The sequence below is a fragment of the Carcharhinus amblyrhynchos genome, chromosome 14 (assembly GCF_965287045.1).
Source record: "Carcharhinus amblyrhynchos chromosome 14, sCarAmb.v2.hapA, whole genome shotgun sequence".
Lineage (NCBI taxonomy): Eukaryota > Metazoa > Chordata > Chondrichthyes > Carcharhiniformes > Carcharhinidae > Carcharhinus > Carcharhinus amblyrhynchos.
Window position 1 is genome coordinate 57,417,746 of NC_137337.1, and position 13,976 is coordinate 57,431,721.

Sequence of the window (13,976 nt, forward strand, 5' to 3'; positions counted from 1 at the left end):
GGCTTGAAGAGCTAGATGGCCTACTCCTGCTCCTATTTCTTATGTTCTTATGTGACCTGGGGCTCTGCTCCTCCCTTGGCAACTGCATTCTAGACTTTCTAACTCTCAAACTAGTCAGTAAGGATAGGCAGCATGGTAGTTAGCACTGTTGCCTCACAGACCCAGGGATCTGGGTGCGATTCCCGGTCACTGTCTTTGCAGAGTCTGCATATTCTCCCCTGTGTCTGCGTGGGTTTTCTCTGATTGCTCCAGTTTTCTCCCACGGTCCAAAAGACGTGCTGGTTAGATGCACTGGCTATGCTAAGTTCTCCCTCAGTGTACCCGAACAGCCATTGGAGTGTGGTGACTAGGGGATTTTCACAGTAACTTCATCACAGCGCCAGTGACCCAGGTTCAATTCTGGCCTTGGGTCACTATCTGTGTGGAGTTTGCACATTCTCCCCATGTCTGCGTGGGGTTTCCTTCAGGTGCTCCTGTTTCTTCTCACGCCAAAGATGCATGGATTAGGTTGATTGGCCATATAAAATTAACCCTGGTGTCAGGGGCATTAGCAGGGTAGATATGTGGGGTTATGGGAAGAGGGCCTGGAATTGTGGTCGGTGCAGGCTCAATAGGCCGAATGGCGTCCTACTGCAGTGTAGGGATTTCATAATTGATAATAGTAAACCAAATCAATCTTGCCCTTGGCTGCTACACTGTCTTTGACTACAGTAAAGATCTACATGACTAAATGTATTATTCACAAACTTTCTGCAATATCCTCCTTAAGGATATGTAAAACAATCCTTAAAATGAATAAAATCCTTATTTTCCAGATGTTTGAGTAGCGGATAATTATTCGGATTGTAGAAACCTAATGGAAGATTTGCTACAAGCCATATGAAGTAGTAATTTTGCAATTCCTTTTAGACTGTTGTATTGTCGTCTGTTGTATTGATGGCAGATACAAAGGAGCAGAATGCTGAGTGACAGTTGCTCACACAAATTTGGACTGGGTCATGAGAGATACAGGTAAAGCAGACAGTGAAGAATGAGGAAGATGTTCTAAACTGATGAGTTTTGAAAAAATTGAGACACTGGCAATTGGGATGGAACCTGAGGGAATAGACTTAAGATAATTGGAAAAAGACCAAACATGAGATGAGAATATTTGTCACACAGCAAGTTATGATGAAAGTTATGAAATATGTACATGATCCTTGGACATAGTTGATAAGGCTGTTAAAAAGGCACAAGGTATCCTTAGTTTTATGAACGGAGATACTGGAGTACAAAAGCAAAGAAATCATGCTAGCCTTAATAAACCATTGAGTACTGTGGACAATTCTGAGTTCTGTACTTTCGGAATTGTGTTGAGGCTGCAGAGATTTTTGAACATATTACCAATGATGAGGGACTACAAATATGTTGAGAGACAGGAGTAACTGAGATCATTCTCCTTGGAGCAGAGATAATTAAGATGGAATTTGATGGTGGTATTCAAATTCATGAAGGATTTTGATAGCATGAATTAGAAGAACTGTATCCATGAGCAGGAAGATGATCATCAACTGGGGCAATTGGCATAAGAACCACAGGTAAGTTGAGGATAAAATTTTTAATGCAACAAATTATGAAATGGAACATATTCCTTCAGAGGGAAGCAGATTGAACACGTTCAGAAGGGAATTGGATGAATGCTTGGAAGAGAAATAAATTGCAGATTGTGGGCAAGAGCAGGGAAGTGGGACAAATTGGATAGTTCTTTCAAAGAACTGGTAGAGAGACGATGAGTTTAATGGATTTCTGTGCTGTATGATGGGATAGAACTAAGCAGTTAAAGAAATAGGCAGGTTGGTCATCTGTATGCAATTAGTAACTGGTTCATTCTGAGGTTTAATATGTAGGTTACATATTTAAATTAATTCATTGGCAGATGATATCAATGAGTACATTTTTTGGCAGTTCAACTTCAATCTGTATCACAACTTTAAATATAAAAGTGATGAATGTTTCATTTTGAAAATTCATGCTCCTTTTTTATTTGATATTCTGTTTCATCAAGTTTATCTTGTGAATGACACTTCTGTGTGCTACCTCAACCAGCCCAGGGACTTCTGCTGCATCAGTGTGGAAGCAAAAGAGGTACGTTCGACAAATATCTTCCTTTTGAAGTTGATGCCTTCTCCTGTTAGAGCTATGGATACAATGACCATTGCACCACTTGACTGACTACTGTATCGCCACGACACGGGTTTTTACACATGACAGACACAAGAAAGTACAGCACTAGAAAAACGCTGTTTCAAAAAACAATCCTATTCTCAAATAATGGTCCAATTTACCTTTTTCCTACACAACTATCTCAATGGATACGTATGTTCTACAGGTTTGTCACCCTCTACTGAGTACTTAAACCTAATCTGTGTGCACTTGCTCTTGATATAGTTGGAGCCATGTTCTCTGGTTGCAATATTAGCGTCCATCTACTTTGGAATATTATTACCCTGAGTAAACAAACCCAGGTGGTTCAGTTTCCTGCATGGCCTTGAACAACACAGTTATTAGAGTGCAATTCTCTGCATGCCTGCAGTCCCAAAATTTTCATTGCATGATTAACATCACTGCACACAGATTTAGGGTGACTAAAAGTTCATCGTCAGTCATAGTGTTTGGTTTCCCTGATTAATGCTGTGTTTGAAATGTTGCATTTGAAAGCTATCACCCAACACCGCAGCTCACTCTCTGGAATGCTGCCTTACAGCCTGGAGTCATTTAGTTCAAATCCCATTAGCCACGCATCTTTTCATTTTCCTGCCCTCTCCAGATTTCTATCACCCACCTGACTGCTTTGTTTATGGTCCATCTAAGAGTACTTCTCATTCTAATGACTTTCAGTTCATTGAAATGTTGCAAGAGGTCAGATAGAGCATGCACCAAGTTCTGGATGAGCTATGTGACTCCTTTCACAAACTCGTGTTTCAGGCCACCAAATTACTGCTATAATTCAATGTTATACTGAATCACAACATTTTTACAGCACAGGAGGTCATTCACCCCCATCGCATCTGCACCAGCTCTTTCCATGAGCATTACGTAGTGCCATTATCCTGTCTGATCCATGTAACCCTGCATATTCTCTCTTCTCTAATTTCCCTTTGAAGGTGTCAATTAAACCTGCCTCCACCACACACTCGGGCAGTGCATTCTGAACATTTTTCTCGTATCGCTTCTGCTTCTTTTGCCAATTCTTCTTTCACTAATGGGAAAAGTTTCTCCCTACTTATGCTGTCTAGACTTCATGATAGCGTTCAAGACATGGAAACTGCTAAGTTGGTCAGGTGATCTTAACATAAATAGAAACATTGAAACACAGAACAGTACTTCGGCCCTTGATGTTGTGCCGAGCTATGTCCAAACCCAAGATCAAGCTATCCCACTCCCTATCATTCTGGTGTGCTCCATGTGCCTATCCAATAACCACTTGAAAGTTCCGAAAGTGTCCAGCGCCACTATTACAGCAGGCAGTGCATTCCACAACCCAACCACTCTGAGTGCAGAATCTACCTCGGACATCCCTCCTGTATCTCCCACCATGAGCCTTATAGTTATGCCCCCTAGTAACAGCTACATCCATCCAAGGAAATAGTCTCTGCACGTTCACTCCATCTAGCCCCCTCATCATCTTATAAACCTCTATTAAGTCGCCTCTCATCCGCATCTGCTCTAAAGAGGAAAGCCCCAACTCCCTCAACCTTTCCTCATAAGATCTACCATCCAAACCAGGCAGTGTCCTGGTAACTCTCCAATGCTTCCACATCCTTCTTACAGTGAGGTGACCAGAACTGAACACAATATTCCAAATGTGGTCTCATCAAGGTCTGGTATAGTTGCAGCATAACCCCAAAGCTCTTAAACTCAAACCCCTGTTAATAAATGCTAACGCACTATAAGCCTTCTTCACAGCTCTATCCACTTGAGTGGCAATCTTCAGAGATCTGTGGATATGAACCCCAAGTGCCTCCACATCCCTCAGGACCCTACCGTTGACCCTGTAATCCGCATTCAAGTTTGTCCTACCAAAATGAATCACCTCGTACTTATCAGGGTTGAACTCCATCTACCACTTCTCTGCCCAGCTCTGCATCCTATCAATGTCTCTTTGCAGCCTACAAGAGCCCTCCACCAATCTTGGTGTCATCAGCAAATTTACTAACCCACCCTTCAGCCCCCTCTTCCAAGTCATTGATAAAAATCACAAAATAGCAGAGGACCCAGCACTGATCCCTGTGGTACACTGCTGGTAACTGGCCTCTGGTCTCAATTTTCCCTCCACCACCACCAACCTCTTCTCTGAGACACAGTAAGAAGTGTCACAACACCAGGTTAAAGTCCAACAAGTTTATCTGATCGTAAACCCACTAGCTTCTGGGGTTTGCCCCTTCATCAGGTGAATGATCGACTCACCTGACAAAGGGGCAAACCCTGAAAGCTTGTGGATTTACTATTAAATAAACTCTAACCTGGTGTTGTGACACTTCTTACTATGTTTACCCCAGTCCAATGCCAGTATCTCCACATCATGACTTCTGTGAGACAGCCAGTTACTTATTCAAATTGGCCAAATTGCCTTCTATCCCACACCGCCTTACTTTCTTCATGAGCCTACCATGGGGCACCTTACCAAACAATATGTTCTATGTTCTTACTAAAATCCATGTATACGACATCAACTGCTCTACCTTCATCTACATACTTAGTTACCTCCTCAAAGAATCAAATTTCTGAGGCAGGACTTACCCCTCACGAAACCATGCTGACTATCCCTGATTAAGCTGCATCTTTCCAAATGGTCATAAATCCTATCCCTCAGGACCTTTCCATTAACTTACCAACCACCAAAGTAAGACTAATTGGCCTATAATTACCAAGGTCATTCCTATTTCCTTTCTTGAAGAGAGGAACAACATTCGCCACTCTCCAGTCCTCTGGCACAATCCCCATGGACACTGAGAACCCAAAGATCAAAGCTAAAGGCTCCGCAATCTCATCCCTTGCCTCCCAAGGTATCCTAGGATATATCCCAGGGGACTCATCGACCCTCGGGTTTTTCAAAATTGCTAATACATCGTCCTTCAGGATGGAGGAGGTAAATGTTCTATCAGCCTGTATCACATACACATCCTCAAAAACATGCCCCTCCCTAGTGAACACGGAAGAAAAGTCTTGTTGTAAGAAGTCTGGGGAACGCTACGCATGTACAGATCTACAGCAGATGACTGTCGTTTGTCACTCCTGTGACCCCAACATGGAAGACAACTTCACAATTTGTGAAAGCAGAATATGACTTGTTAGGTATACTGTGATCTCATTTAGTACCAGATGAGCTCCCCTAGCTTTTCAGAATGCATTCTTGTAAGATGAGACTAATTTGTAAACCAGACAGGTTTATTGTTTGTGAAATGGATGACCATAACTTTAATATTTAAGGGGCATCCAGAGTAGTATATGAATAGAATGGGAATGGTAGATACAGACGTAGTTAGTTTAGGCAGGCATCATGATCGGCACAGGCTTGGAGGGCCGAAGAGCCTGTTCTTGAACTCAGTTTTTCAGAGAGTAATATCACTTGCCTCCTAATAGTGCCCATCTCTACATTTTCACACACTACAACCCACAAGATTGGGACAGTGGGAAAGCAGATCACCTCCATCTATTGATGAAATAGCAATAAGCTCCTCGGTTGCTGGTTGGGATTGAAAGGATATGGTTGAAGTGTAAATGAGAGTACACAGCTTGAACCCATCACTTTTTCACCAGGACCAGCAGTACATGCTGGCAATGCAATCAATCTATGAGGAATCGATGCCTCGGCCTGTAAAGGAGTTTGTAAGAGGGGAAATGATGCCCAGTGGCTGGATTCTACAGCCTGACACACACAATGGAAAAGAAATAACAAGACTTATCTACTTGACTCAGGTAAAAACAATTTGTTAATTTATAAAAATTAAAATTAGTGATAACAAAATGGTGAATAAAGCTGAGATTTCTAATTTTTAAGGTTGATCTTGGTGCTCCTGCTCTGCCTGCCAGACTGCTGGCATCAGTTGCCAAGCGACAGCCTTTGTGCATCGCCAACCTTGCCAGCCTGCTCTCCTGTTGACATGTTCTCTTATCAAGACAGGTATTGTATACATCTAGGCTGCTGCATTTCTAACCTGGCCAGACTTGGTTATCTGCTCATCTCAGGCCACATTATGCATCTTCAGTAATGTATAATATGTACAGTTTTGTAGAGGTATTTGTATTGTATAATTGAACGGAATCTGTTTTTCAGTTGCTGAGTCAGTGGACGAGTTACAACACATTGCAGTTGTTCGAAGTTTTTCTATTAAATGTACAGTTAAAGTTTTTATTTTTGTATGGTAAAATCAAATGTCCAAATTGAACTTATTTATATATAAACTGAATCATTTTATAGTTAATTGTGATATAAACTATAAATTCTTGAAATTAAGTCTTTTCTGGTCATTACTATATTTATATTTAAAACTGATTTTAAATATACACTTTGTTGAGATGTGTCTCATGTTTTTATTATTGTACAATTACCAAGTTACCATTAAAAAATCAACAAGAATCAGAAGCTATTGGAGACATAGCTTCTGAATCAGCAACAACGCAAGCTGTTATTCAAAAATACTTCAGGCTTGAATAGTGTTTGCAAGCTCAACTATTAACCACAAAAATCTATTCCAATAAACACATGGTCCACATACTGCAAGATTACTTTATTCTGAAATGTTTGAAACAGATAGGTAGTACAGGATTGAACTTTTGAGCTAAAAGGTGGCCTCCTGTCTTTCACTTTTTTTGGTATTCATTTATTATTTATGAGCACTGCAGGCAAGGTCAGCACTTCCCTTGTGGGTGAGCCACTCTGCCACTTGGGGAAAGTGCTTTTCTCCTATTGTTATTGGTTGAAATTTAGCATTTTTGTATTTGTCCCCTGATGACTGTTAAACCAAAATATAACTTGATCTCCTTTCTGGCATTAAAATTTAATTTTAATACTGTGGAGTTTCACTCCTTCAAATTTTAATTTCTAAAATCCGTAAATTATGTTTCACCTTTTGTCTCCTCGCCATCCCATATTTCAATACAGGATTTTATATAAGAATTTTTAATTCAATAATACTTCCTAGCTTAGACTATGGGTCAGTATAAATTCTTCAATGCAAGTGCTTCCCCTTCTCTCAGATCCCAGATAATAATGGTGCCGTTCTGAAATGGATCTCATTGCCATAATCAAAACCCACAAGATTGTTAACTGAAAATACAGGCCAATATCACAGGATTAATTAATATAAAGTGGTCCAATGTGAACTACATTAAATATTCACAAGTGAATATTTGATTGAATTTAGCAGCATCAATAAAAATATAAAATACTTCCCCCCACCCCCAAATGAATTGCACTTATGAATAGCAAAATGCTGTGAGAATAAGGCTAGTTTTTTTTTGCAAAAGTCAATCTAAGCATGCTATTTTACTCAGTATCTCTTTGTTCATTTGCAATCTGGTCTTCAATTTTATCTGTCTTTGCCAGTTCTGAACACATTCCAAATACGGATTCTATCATGTGCATGAAATCCTGAAAGAAGCAAGAAAAATGTTGTTTAAAAACAGAAACCCTTACTGTTTTAAAGCAATGTAAAATAATTTAGATTTCTATTCATGGATGTACACTTAAAATGCCAAGTTAACTTAATAAACAGAAAAAATCAAACTCTATTACCTGGGGCCAAGGATGCTGTGAAAGGTCCTTCCAGCAACATACTATCGCTGACATCTTCATCAGCCCCTGCTCGATAAGGCCATGAATTAGAAACGAGAGCTCATTCCAACATAACTGAGGAGAGAAGAAGTTGTTCAAAACTTCTCAGCTGTTCTTATTCCCCTTTCAGAGATTTCTCTATACATAACTAGATTATAATGCAGAATTGGAAACCTGCATGCTCATCTGGACAATACACTTCTTTCCAAAAAGTAGACCTTCAAATGGCTAACTTGGCCGATAGTACTAACTGCAATGTAGAAAGGAACTTAATGTACCCTCAGATTCTCTGATGTATTGCAAGATGATTTCTTGATGAGGGAAATGTTTGGAGGTATTTTTAAAAAAAACAGGAATATCAAGCTATTTAAACTTCACGTAAAACACAACCTATGGGAACAAAGGTGAGGAAGAATCTGTCTACGGTTTCATCGCAATGAGGCAATTAGAGCAATTACGGGAGGGTGCTAAATTGGGGGAAGGCTAGATACAGCCGGATTAGGCAGGAGCTTAGGGATACAGATTGGGATAGACTGTTGGAAGGCAAGACCATGTTAGGCATGTGGGAGTCTTTCAAGGGAAAACTGCAATGGGTGCAGGAAAGGCATGTGCCAGTTAGGAGAAAGGATGGGAAAGGTAGGATTAGGGAACCGTGGATTACTAGAGATATAGAAGACCTGGTTAGGAAGAAACGAGAGGCGTATGTCAGGTCTAAGCAGCTGGGAACAGAGAGAGCGTTGGAGGAATACAGAGAGAGTAGGAGGGATCTCAAACGGGGAGTTGGGAGAGCAAAGAGGGGGCATGAGATGGCTTTGGCAGGTAGGGTTAAGGAGAATCCAAAGGCGTTTTACTCCTAACGAAAGGGTGGCTAGGGGTAAAATCGGTCCTCTCAGGGACAGACGTGGGGAATTGTGCTTAGAGGCAGAGGGAATGGGGGAGACCCTGAATGAATACTTTGCGTCAGTATTCACGAAGGAGAAGGGCTTGATGTCTGGTACGGTCATTGAGGGAGCGGTAGACCATTTGAAAGATCTATCGATTACGAGGGAAGAAGTGTTAGGGCTTTTAGCTGGCATTAAAACCGACTGCACTTATCCTAGGCTGCTTAGGGAGGCGAGGGATGAGATTGCTGGGCCTCTGACGCAAATCTTTGTCTCTTCTTTGGACACAGGTGAGGTCCCAGAGGACTGGAGGATAGCAAACGTGGTACCGTTGTTTAAAAAGGGTAGGAGGGATAGCCTGGGTAACTATAGGCCGGTGAGCTTAACGTCAGTGGTAGGTAAGTTGATGGAGAGGATTCTTAGGGATAGGATGTATGCGCACTTAGAGTGTTGCGATCTGATTAAGGATACGCAGCATGGCTTTGTAAAGGGGAAGTCTTGCCTTACGAATCTGGTAGAATTCTTTGAGGAGGTGACAAAAACAGTCGACGAAGGACGAGCCGTTGATGTCGTCTATGTGGATTTCAGTAAGGCGTTTGACAGAGTCCCTCATGGTAGGTTGGGTACAGAAGATTAAAGCTCATGGGATATGTGGTCAGGTATCTAGATGGGTAGAGAACTGGCTTGCAAAGAGGAGTCAGAGTAGTAGTGGAGGGGTCCTTTTCTAGCTGGAGGTCTGTCACTAGTGGTGTGCCGCAGGGCTCAGTACTGGGACCTCTTCTCTTTGTAGTGTATATAAATGATTTGGAAGAGGGAGTAGGTGGTGTGATCAGCAAATTTGCTGATGACACCAAGATGGCTGGATTGGCAGGCAGTGAGGAGCAGTGTCTGGTAATACAGCAGGATATTGATAGGCTGGTTGATTGGGCAGATACATGGCTAATGGAGTTTAATCCGGATAAATGTGAGGTGATGCATTTTGGCCGGACTAATGTAGGGGGGAGTTACATGGTAAAGGGTAAGCCCGTAAGGAGTATAGAATCGCAGCGAGACCTGGGGGTGCAAGTGCACAAGTCTTTGAAGGTGGCAGTGCAAGTGGAGAGTGTGGTGAAGAAAGCCTATGGTATGTTAGCCTTTATAGGAAGGGGTATAGAATATAAGAGCTGGAGTCTAATGTTGCAGTTGTACAGGACGTTGGTTAGGCCGCATTTAGAGTCCTGCGTCCAGTTCTGGTCGCCTTACTACCGGAAGGACGTGGAGACTCTGGAGAGTGTGCAGAGGAGGTTTACCAGGATGTTGCCTGGTATGGAAGGACTGGGGTATGAGGAAAGATTGAAGAAATTGGGGCTCTTTTCCCTTGAAAGAAGCCGACTGAGGGGGGATCTAATAGAGGTATATAAGATTATGAAGAGTATAGATAGAGTAAACAGAGGTAAGCTATTTCCTGTGATAGAGACACACAGGACAAGGGGCCATGGACTTAAGGTGAGGGGGGAGAGGTACAACACAGATATTACAGGAAGGTTTTTCACACAGAGGGTAGTGGGGGTATGGAATGCTCTGCCAAGTAAGGTGGTGGAGGCAAACACACTAGAGTCATTTAAGAGTAACTTAGACAGGCACATGAGTGGGTTGGAGATGGGTGGATATAGGAGATTGTTTTAAATAAGGGTCATTAGCATTGGGGCGACCCTGGTAAGGTAAATGGATATGGTATAATAATAATGTTTTTTTCCCCTTTTCATTCACAGGTTGTAAGTCGGTCCACCTCGTGTCCAACGAGGGGCATACACGCGATGGGTTGTACTGGGGCTGCTCTTGGTTGTTCAAGATTGGCCTAGTGCTTCATGTCGTTAGTGTGTGCCTAAACTGGACCAGATACTGGGCAAGACGACAGCTCAGTGACTATCGCTGATTGCTGTGCAGACACATGGATTTGGGCCGGTGTCTGTGGGAGTTTGCGCATTCTCCCCGTGCTTGCATGGGTTTTCTCCAGGTGCTCCGGTTTCCTCCCACACCCCAAAGATGTGCTGTTAGGCTGATTGGCAGGAATAAATTGTCCCTAAATCAGTTTCCCTCAATCTGGATGGCCATAAAACATTAGACAGGGGTCGTGGGTGGAGAGGGGGACTGGTGGTGTTGAGATGGCGGCGCGGGCTCACTGGGCCGAAGGACCTGTTTCCCGGGCTGATTTTCTTCTTTGTTCTTTGAAACACAATAATTTGACCAAAGATATGAATGAGATAATTCAGCACAACCCAAATTAACAATAGGTTTTAAAACAACAGACTGAAACTTTCTCAGCTCATAGATTTCTCCTCGGCTCAAGTTCTGAAGTTAAATTTAGACAAATGCAAGATGTATTTTGGTAGATTGAACCAGGGTAGGACTTACTCAGTTAATGGTAGAGCATTAGGGAGAGTTACAGAACAAAGAGATCTAGGGGTACATGTTCATAGCTCCTTGAAAGTGGAGTCACAGGTGGACAGAGTAGTGAAGAAGGCATTCAGCATGCTAGGTTTCATCGGTCAAAACACTGAATACAGGAGTTGGAATGTCTTGTTGAAATTGTACAAGACATTGGTAAGGCCACACTTGGAATACTGTGTGCAATTGTGGTCACCCTATTATAGAAAGGATATTATTAAACTAGAGAGAGTGCAGAAAAGATTTACTAGGATGCTACCAGGACTTGATGGATTGAGTTATAAAGAGAGGGCAGATAGACTGGGATTTTTTCCCCTGGAGTGTAGGAGGTTGAGAGGTGATCTTATCGGCGGTCTATAAAATAATGAGGGACATAGATCTGAAAGGTAGTCATTATCTTTTCCCAAAAGTAGGGGAGTCTAAAACTAGAGGACATAGGTTTAAAGTGAGAGGGGAGAGATACAAAAGTGTCCAGAGGGGCAATTTTTTTCACAGAGGGTGGTGAGTGTCTGGAACAAGCTGCCAGAGGTAGTAGTAGAGCCAGGTACAATTCTGTCTTTTAAAAAAAGCATTTAAATAGCTACATGGGTATGATGGGTATAGAAGGGTATGGGCCAAATGCCGGCAACTGGGATTAGCTCAGAGGTTTAAAAAAAAGGGTGGCATGGACAAGTTGGGCTGAAGGGCCTGTTCCCATGCTGTAAACCTCTATCATTATATGACTAAATTAGAATAGCTTACCAAACAATTGACTACAATTTCTGAATCAAAATAATACAAAAATATTTGTTTTTCAGATTATTCATTGTTCCTTGCATGTTCAGCATGAATCTTCTGGGGATATGGGTTCAAATCCCACCATGGCAGCTGGTGGAATATAAATCCAACTTTTTAAAAATCTGCATTATAAAGCTTCTTTAGTAATGCTGACCATGAACTTATCACCAATTGTTGTAACATCCCGTCTGGTTCATTAATGTCCTTTAAGAAAGTAACACTGCCATACATGTGGCTCCAAACCCACAGCAATGTGATTGGCTGTTAAATATCCCCCAGAATGGCCTAGCAAGCCACTTGGTACAAGGGCAGAAAATGGTGGCCTTATCAACAGTGCCAGGAAAAGAATTTTTTAAAAAATTCCTAGTGACCCTTTTTGAGAGCTACTACACTTAATATTCCTTAATCACCAAATGTACAGGAAACATACTACAAATATTTAACTTTGTTCATGTCAGCACAACAAACAAGGTCAACTCTCCATTTCACTATCATGGGACAGTCCTAAAGTCTCAATGTCAGCCTTCAAATAGAAATCAGCACACCTGAAGTTCAGATGAGAATTTGAATTCCTTTACAATGGGAAGAGTCATGTTTCAGAAGAAATGACGAAGAGTTACCTTTCCATTTCTCGTCTCTATTGTATACGAAATGTTCTTCTCACTAAATATTAGTTGAAATGGCACAGGCACACGGAAATCATCCTTCCACAATGCAAGGAGGAGGCTGAGCGAATATTGGGCGGACTTGCAAAAAGAAGCCTGGTCTCTGAAATCTTTCTTTGTGTTAGGGTAGGATAGTGGAATTTCTCCAGCAACTGTGGAAAAGAGCCAGATGAGACTATGGGTGGTAGAGTTGAAGCTATCTTGGTAGACTAGATTACTCTTATTCTAAGGTTACAAGTTAACAATGATAGTGTAAATTCACCAAGGCAAACGAGATTCCCTCTATATCATATGTATAATAAAAAGCATAAAATTATATTAATGCATGCAGAAAATGTTGCTCAGAGTCATTCAGTCTTGCAAATGGAAGTCTCAATTTATAGGGAGGAAAATGAAGGGCTTTTGGTTCAATCAAAAGTACAAACTAAAGGTACAAAAACAGTTGAAGGCTATACTGTGGCTCATTGGCAATTCTATTACCTCAGTCAGATCATAAATTCTAGATCAGGATTGAAACTTAGGACAAACTAGGCTGATTTCAGTGTTGTGCTGTCAGAGGTGCTAACTTTCATTAAATAGGCTATATCTATCACCTTGAGTAGATATAAAGCAGGCTTGTCCAATGAGCAGCCCAAGCATCGCCTTGAAGTCCATATAAGAACATAAGAACATAAGAAATAGGAGCAGGAGTAGGCCATCTAGCCCTTCGAGCCTGCCCCGCCATTCAATAAGATCATGGCTGATCTGTCGTGGCTCAGTTCCACTTTCCCGCCCTCTCCCCATAACCCTTAATCCCTTCTCTTATCAAAAACCCATCAACCTGCTTCTTATGTGTGGCAACTGAAGCCAGTTTTCAATAGACCAGTTAAACAGGCACATTTAAATGGAAGATTCTACAGAGCTGCTCCTTTTATCACAGGCTGTTTCTTTCCAATGATTAGTGCTTATAGACTCCCTAGTCAGCAGCATATGATGGAGAGAAATAATCTGAGATTGGAAGAGAAGTGAACATTAGCAGCAGTGAATTCGGGGCTGAAGAGCAGAGGATGGAGCACGCTGGACCAACTGGAGACTCTGTGCAGGAGAGCAATCTGCAATCTGTACAATATTTATCCAACAAAATAAATAAAATTTAATTGTGATTTCTGATGCTCGTATTGGTTACGATAGTTGTCTACAAAAATACTTTTAACATTTTGGGACATTTTGAAGATGTGGAAGACATTTTTAAAATGCAGATCTTTGTTTACTGATCATTAGAACTTACACCACTATTAAAATCAAATAAACATTTTCTTCTAGATGTTAATTACAAATATATTTTTTAAAAATCATCTGGCACATCAGCATCAATGCTACTGATTTTGTAAAAACGCACAATTATTTGCACATGAAAACATTTGCACCTGG

At 41.4% G+C, this 13,976-nt stretch overlaps 2 protein-coding genes across 3 annotated transcripts in view; one reads left to right on the forward strand and one right to left on the reverse strand.

Moving 5' to 3' along the window:
- Positions 1–6,507, forward strand: part of LOC145352698 (stAR-related lipid transfer protein 9-like) — a 300,938-nt gene extending 294,431 nt beyond the window's left edge. The window contains exons 32-34 of the mRNA XM_080202937.1: positions 2,045–2,124; positions 5,800–5,958; positions 6,041–6,507. Of these exons, the coding sequence (XP_080059063.1) occupies positions 2,045–2,124; positions 5,800–5,958; positions 6,041–6,142 (341 nt within the window). The 3' untranslated portion in view covers positions 6,143–6,507. The remainder of the gene's footprint in view (positions 1–2,044; positions 2,125–5,799; positions 5,959–6,040) is intronic.
- Positions 6,508–6,641: 134 nt separating this feature from the next.
- cdan1 (codanin 1) overlaps positions 6,642–13,976 on the reverse strand; it is a 135,527-nt gene continuing 128,192 nt past the window's right edge. The window contains exons 26-28 of one of the 2 annotated variants that reach the window (XM_080202936.1): positions 12,522–12,718; positions 7,778–7,891; positions 6,642–7,633 (exon numbers count right to left, since the gene is read on the reverse strand). In XM_080202936.1, the coding sequence (XP_080059062.1) occupies positions 7,529–7,633; positions 7,778–7,891; positions 12,522–12,718 (416 nt within the window). In that variant the 3' untranslated portion in view covers positions 6,642–7,528. Of the gene's footprint in view, positions 7,634–7,777; positions 7,892–12,521; positions 12,719–13,976 lie in introns of those variants that run through there. The other variant, XR_013888572.1, reaches the window with a different exon arrangement.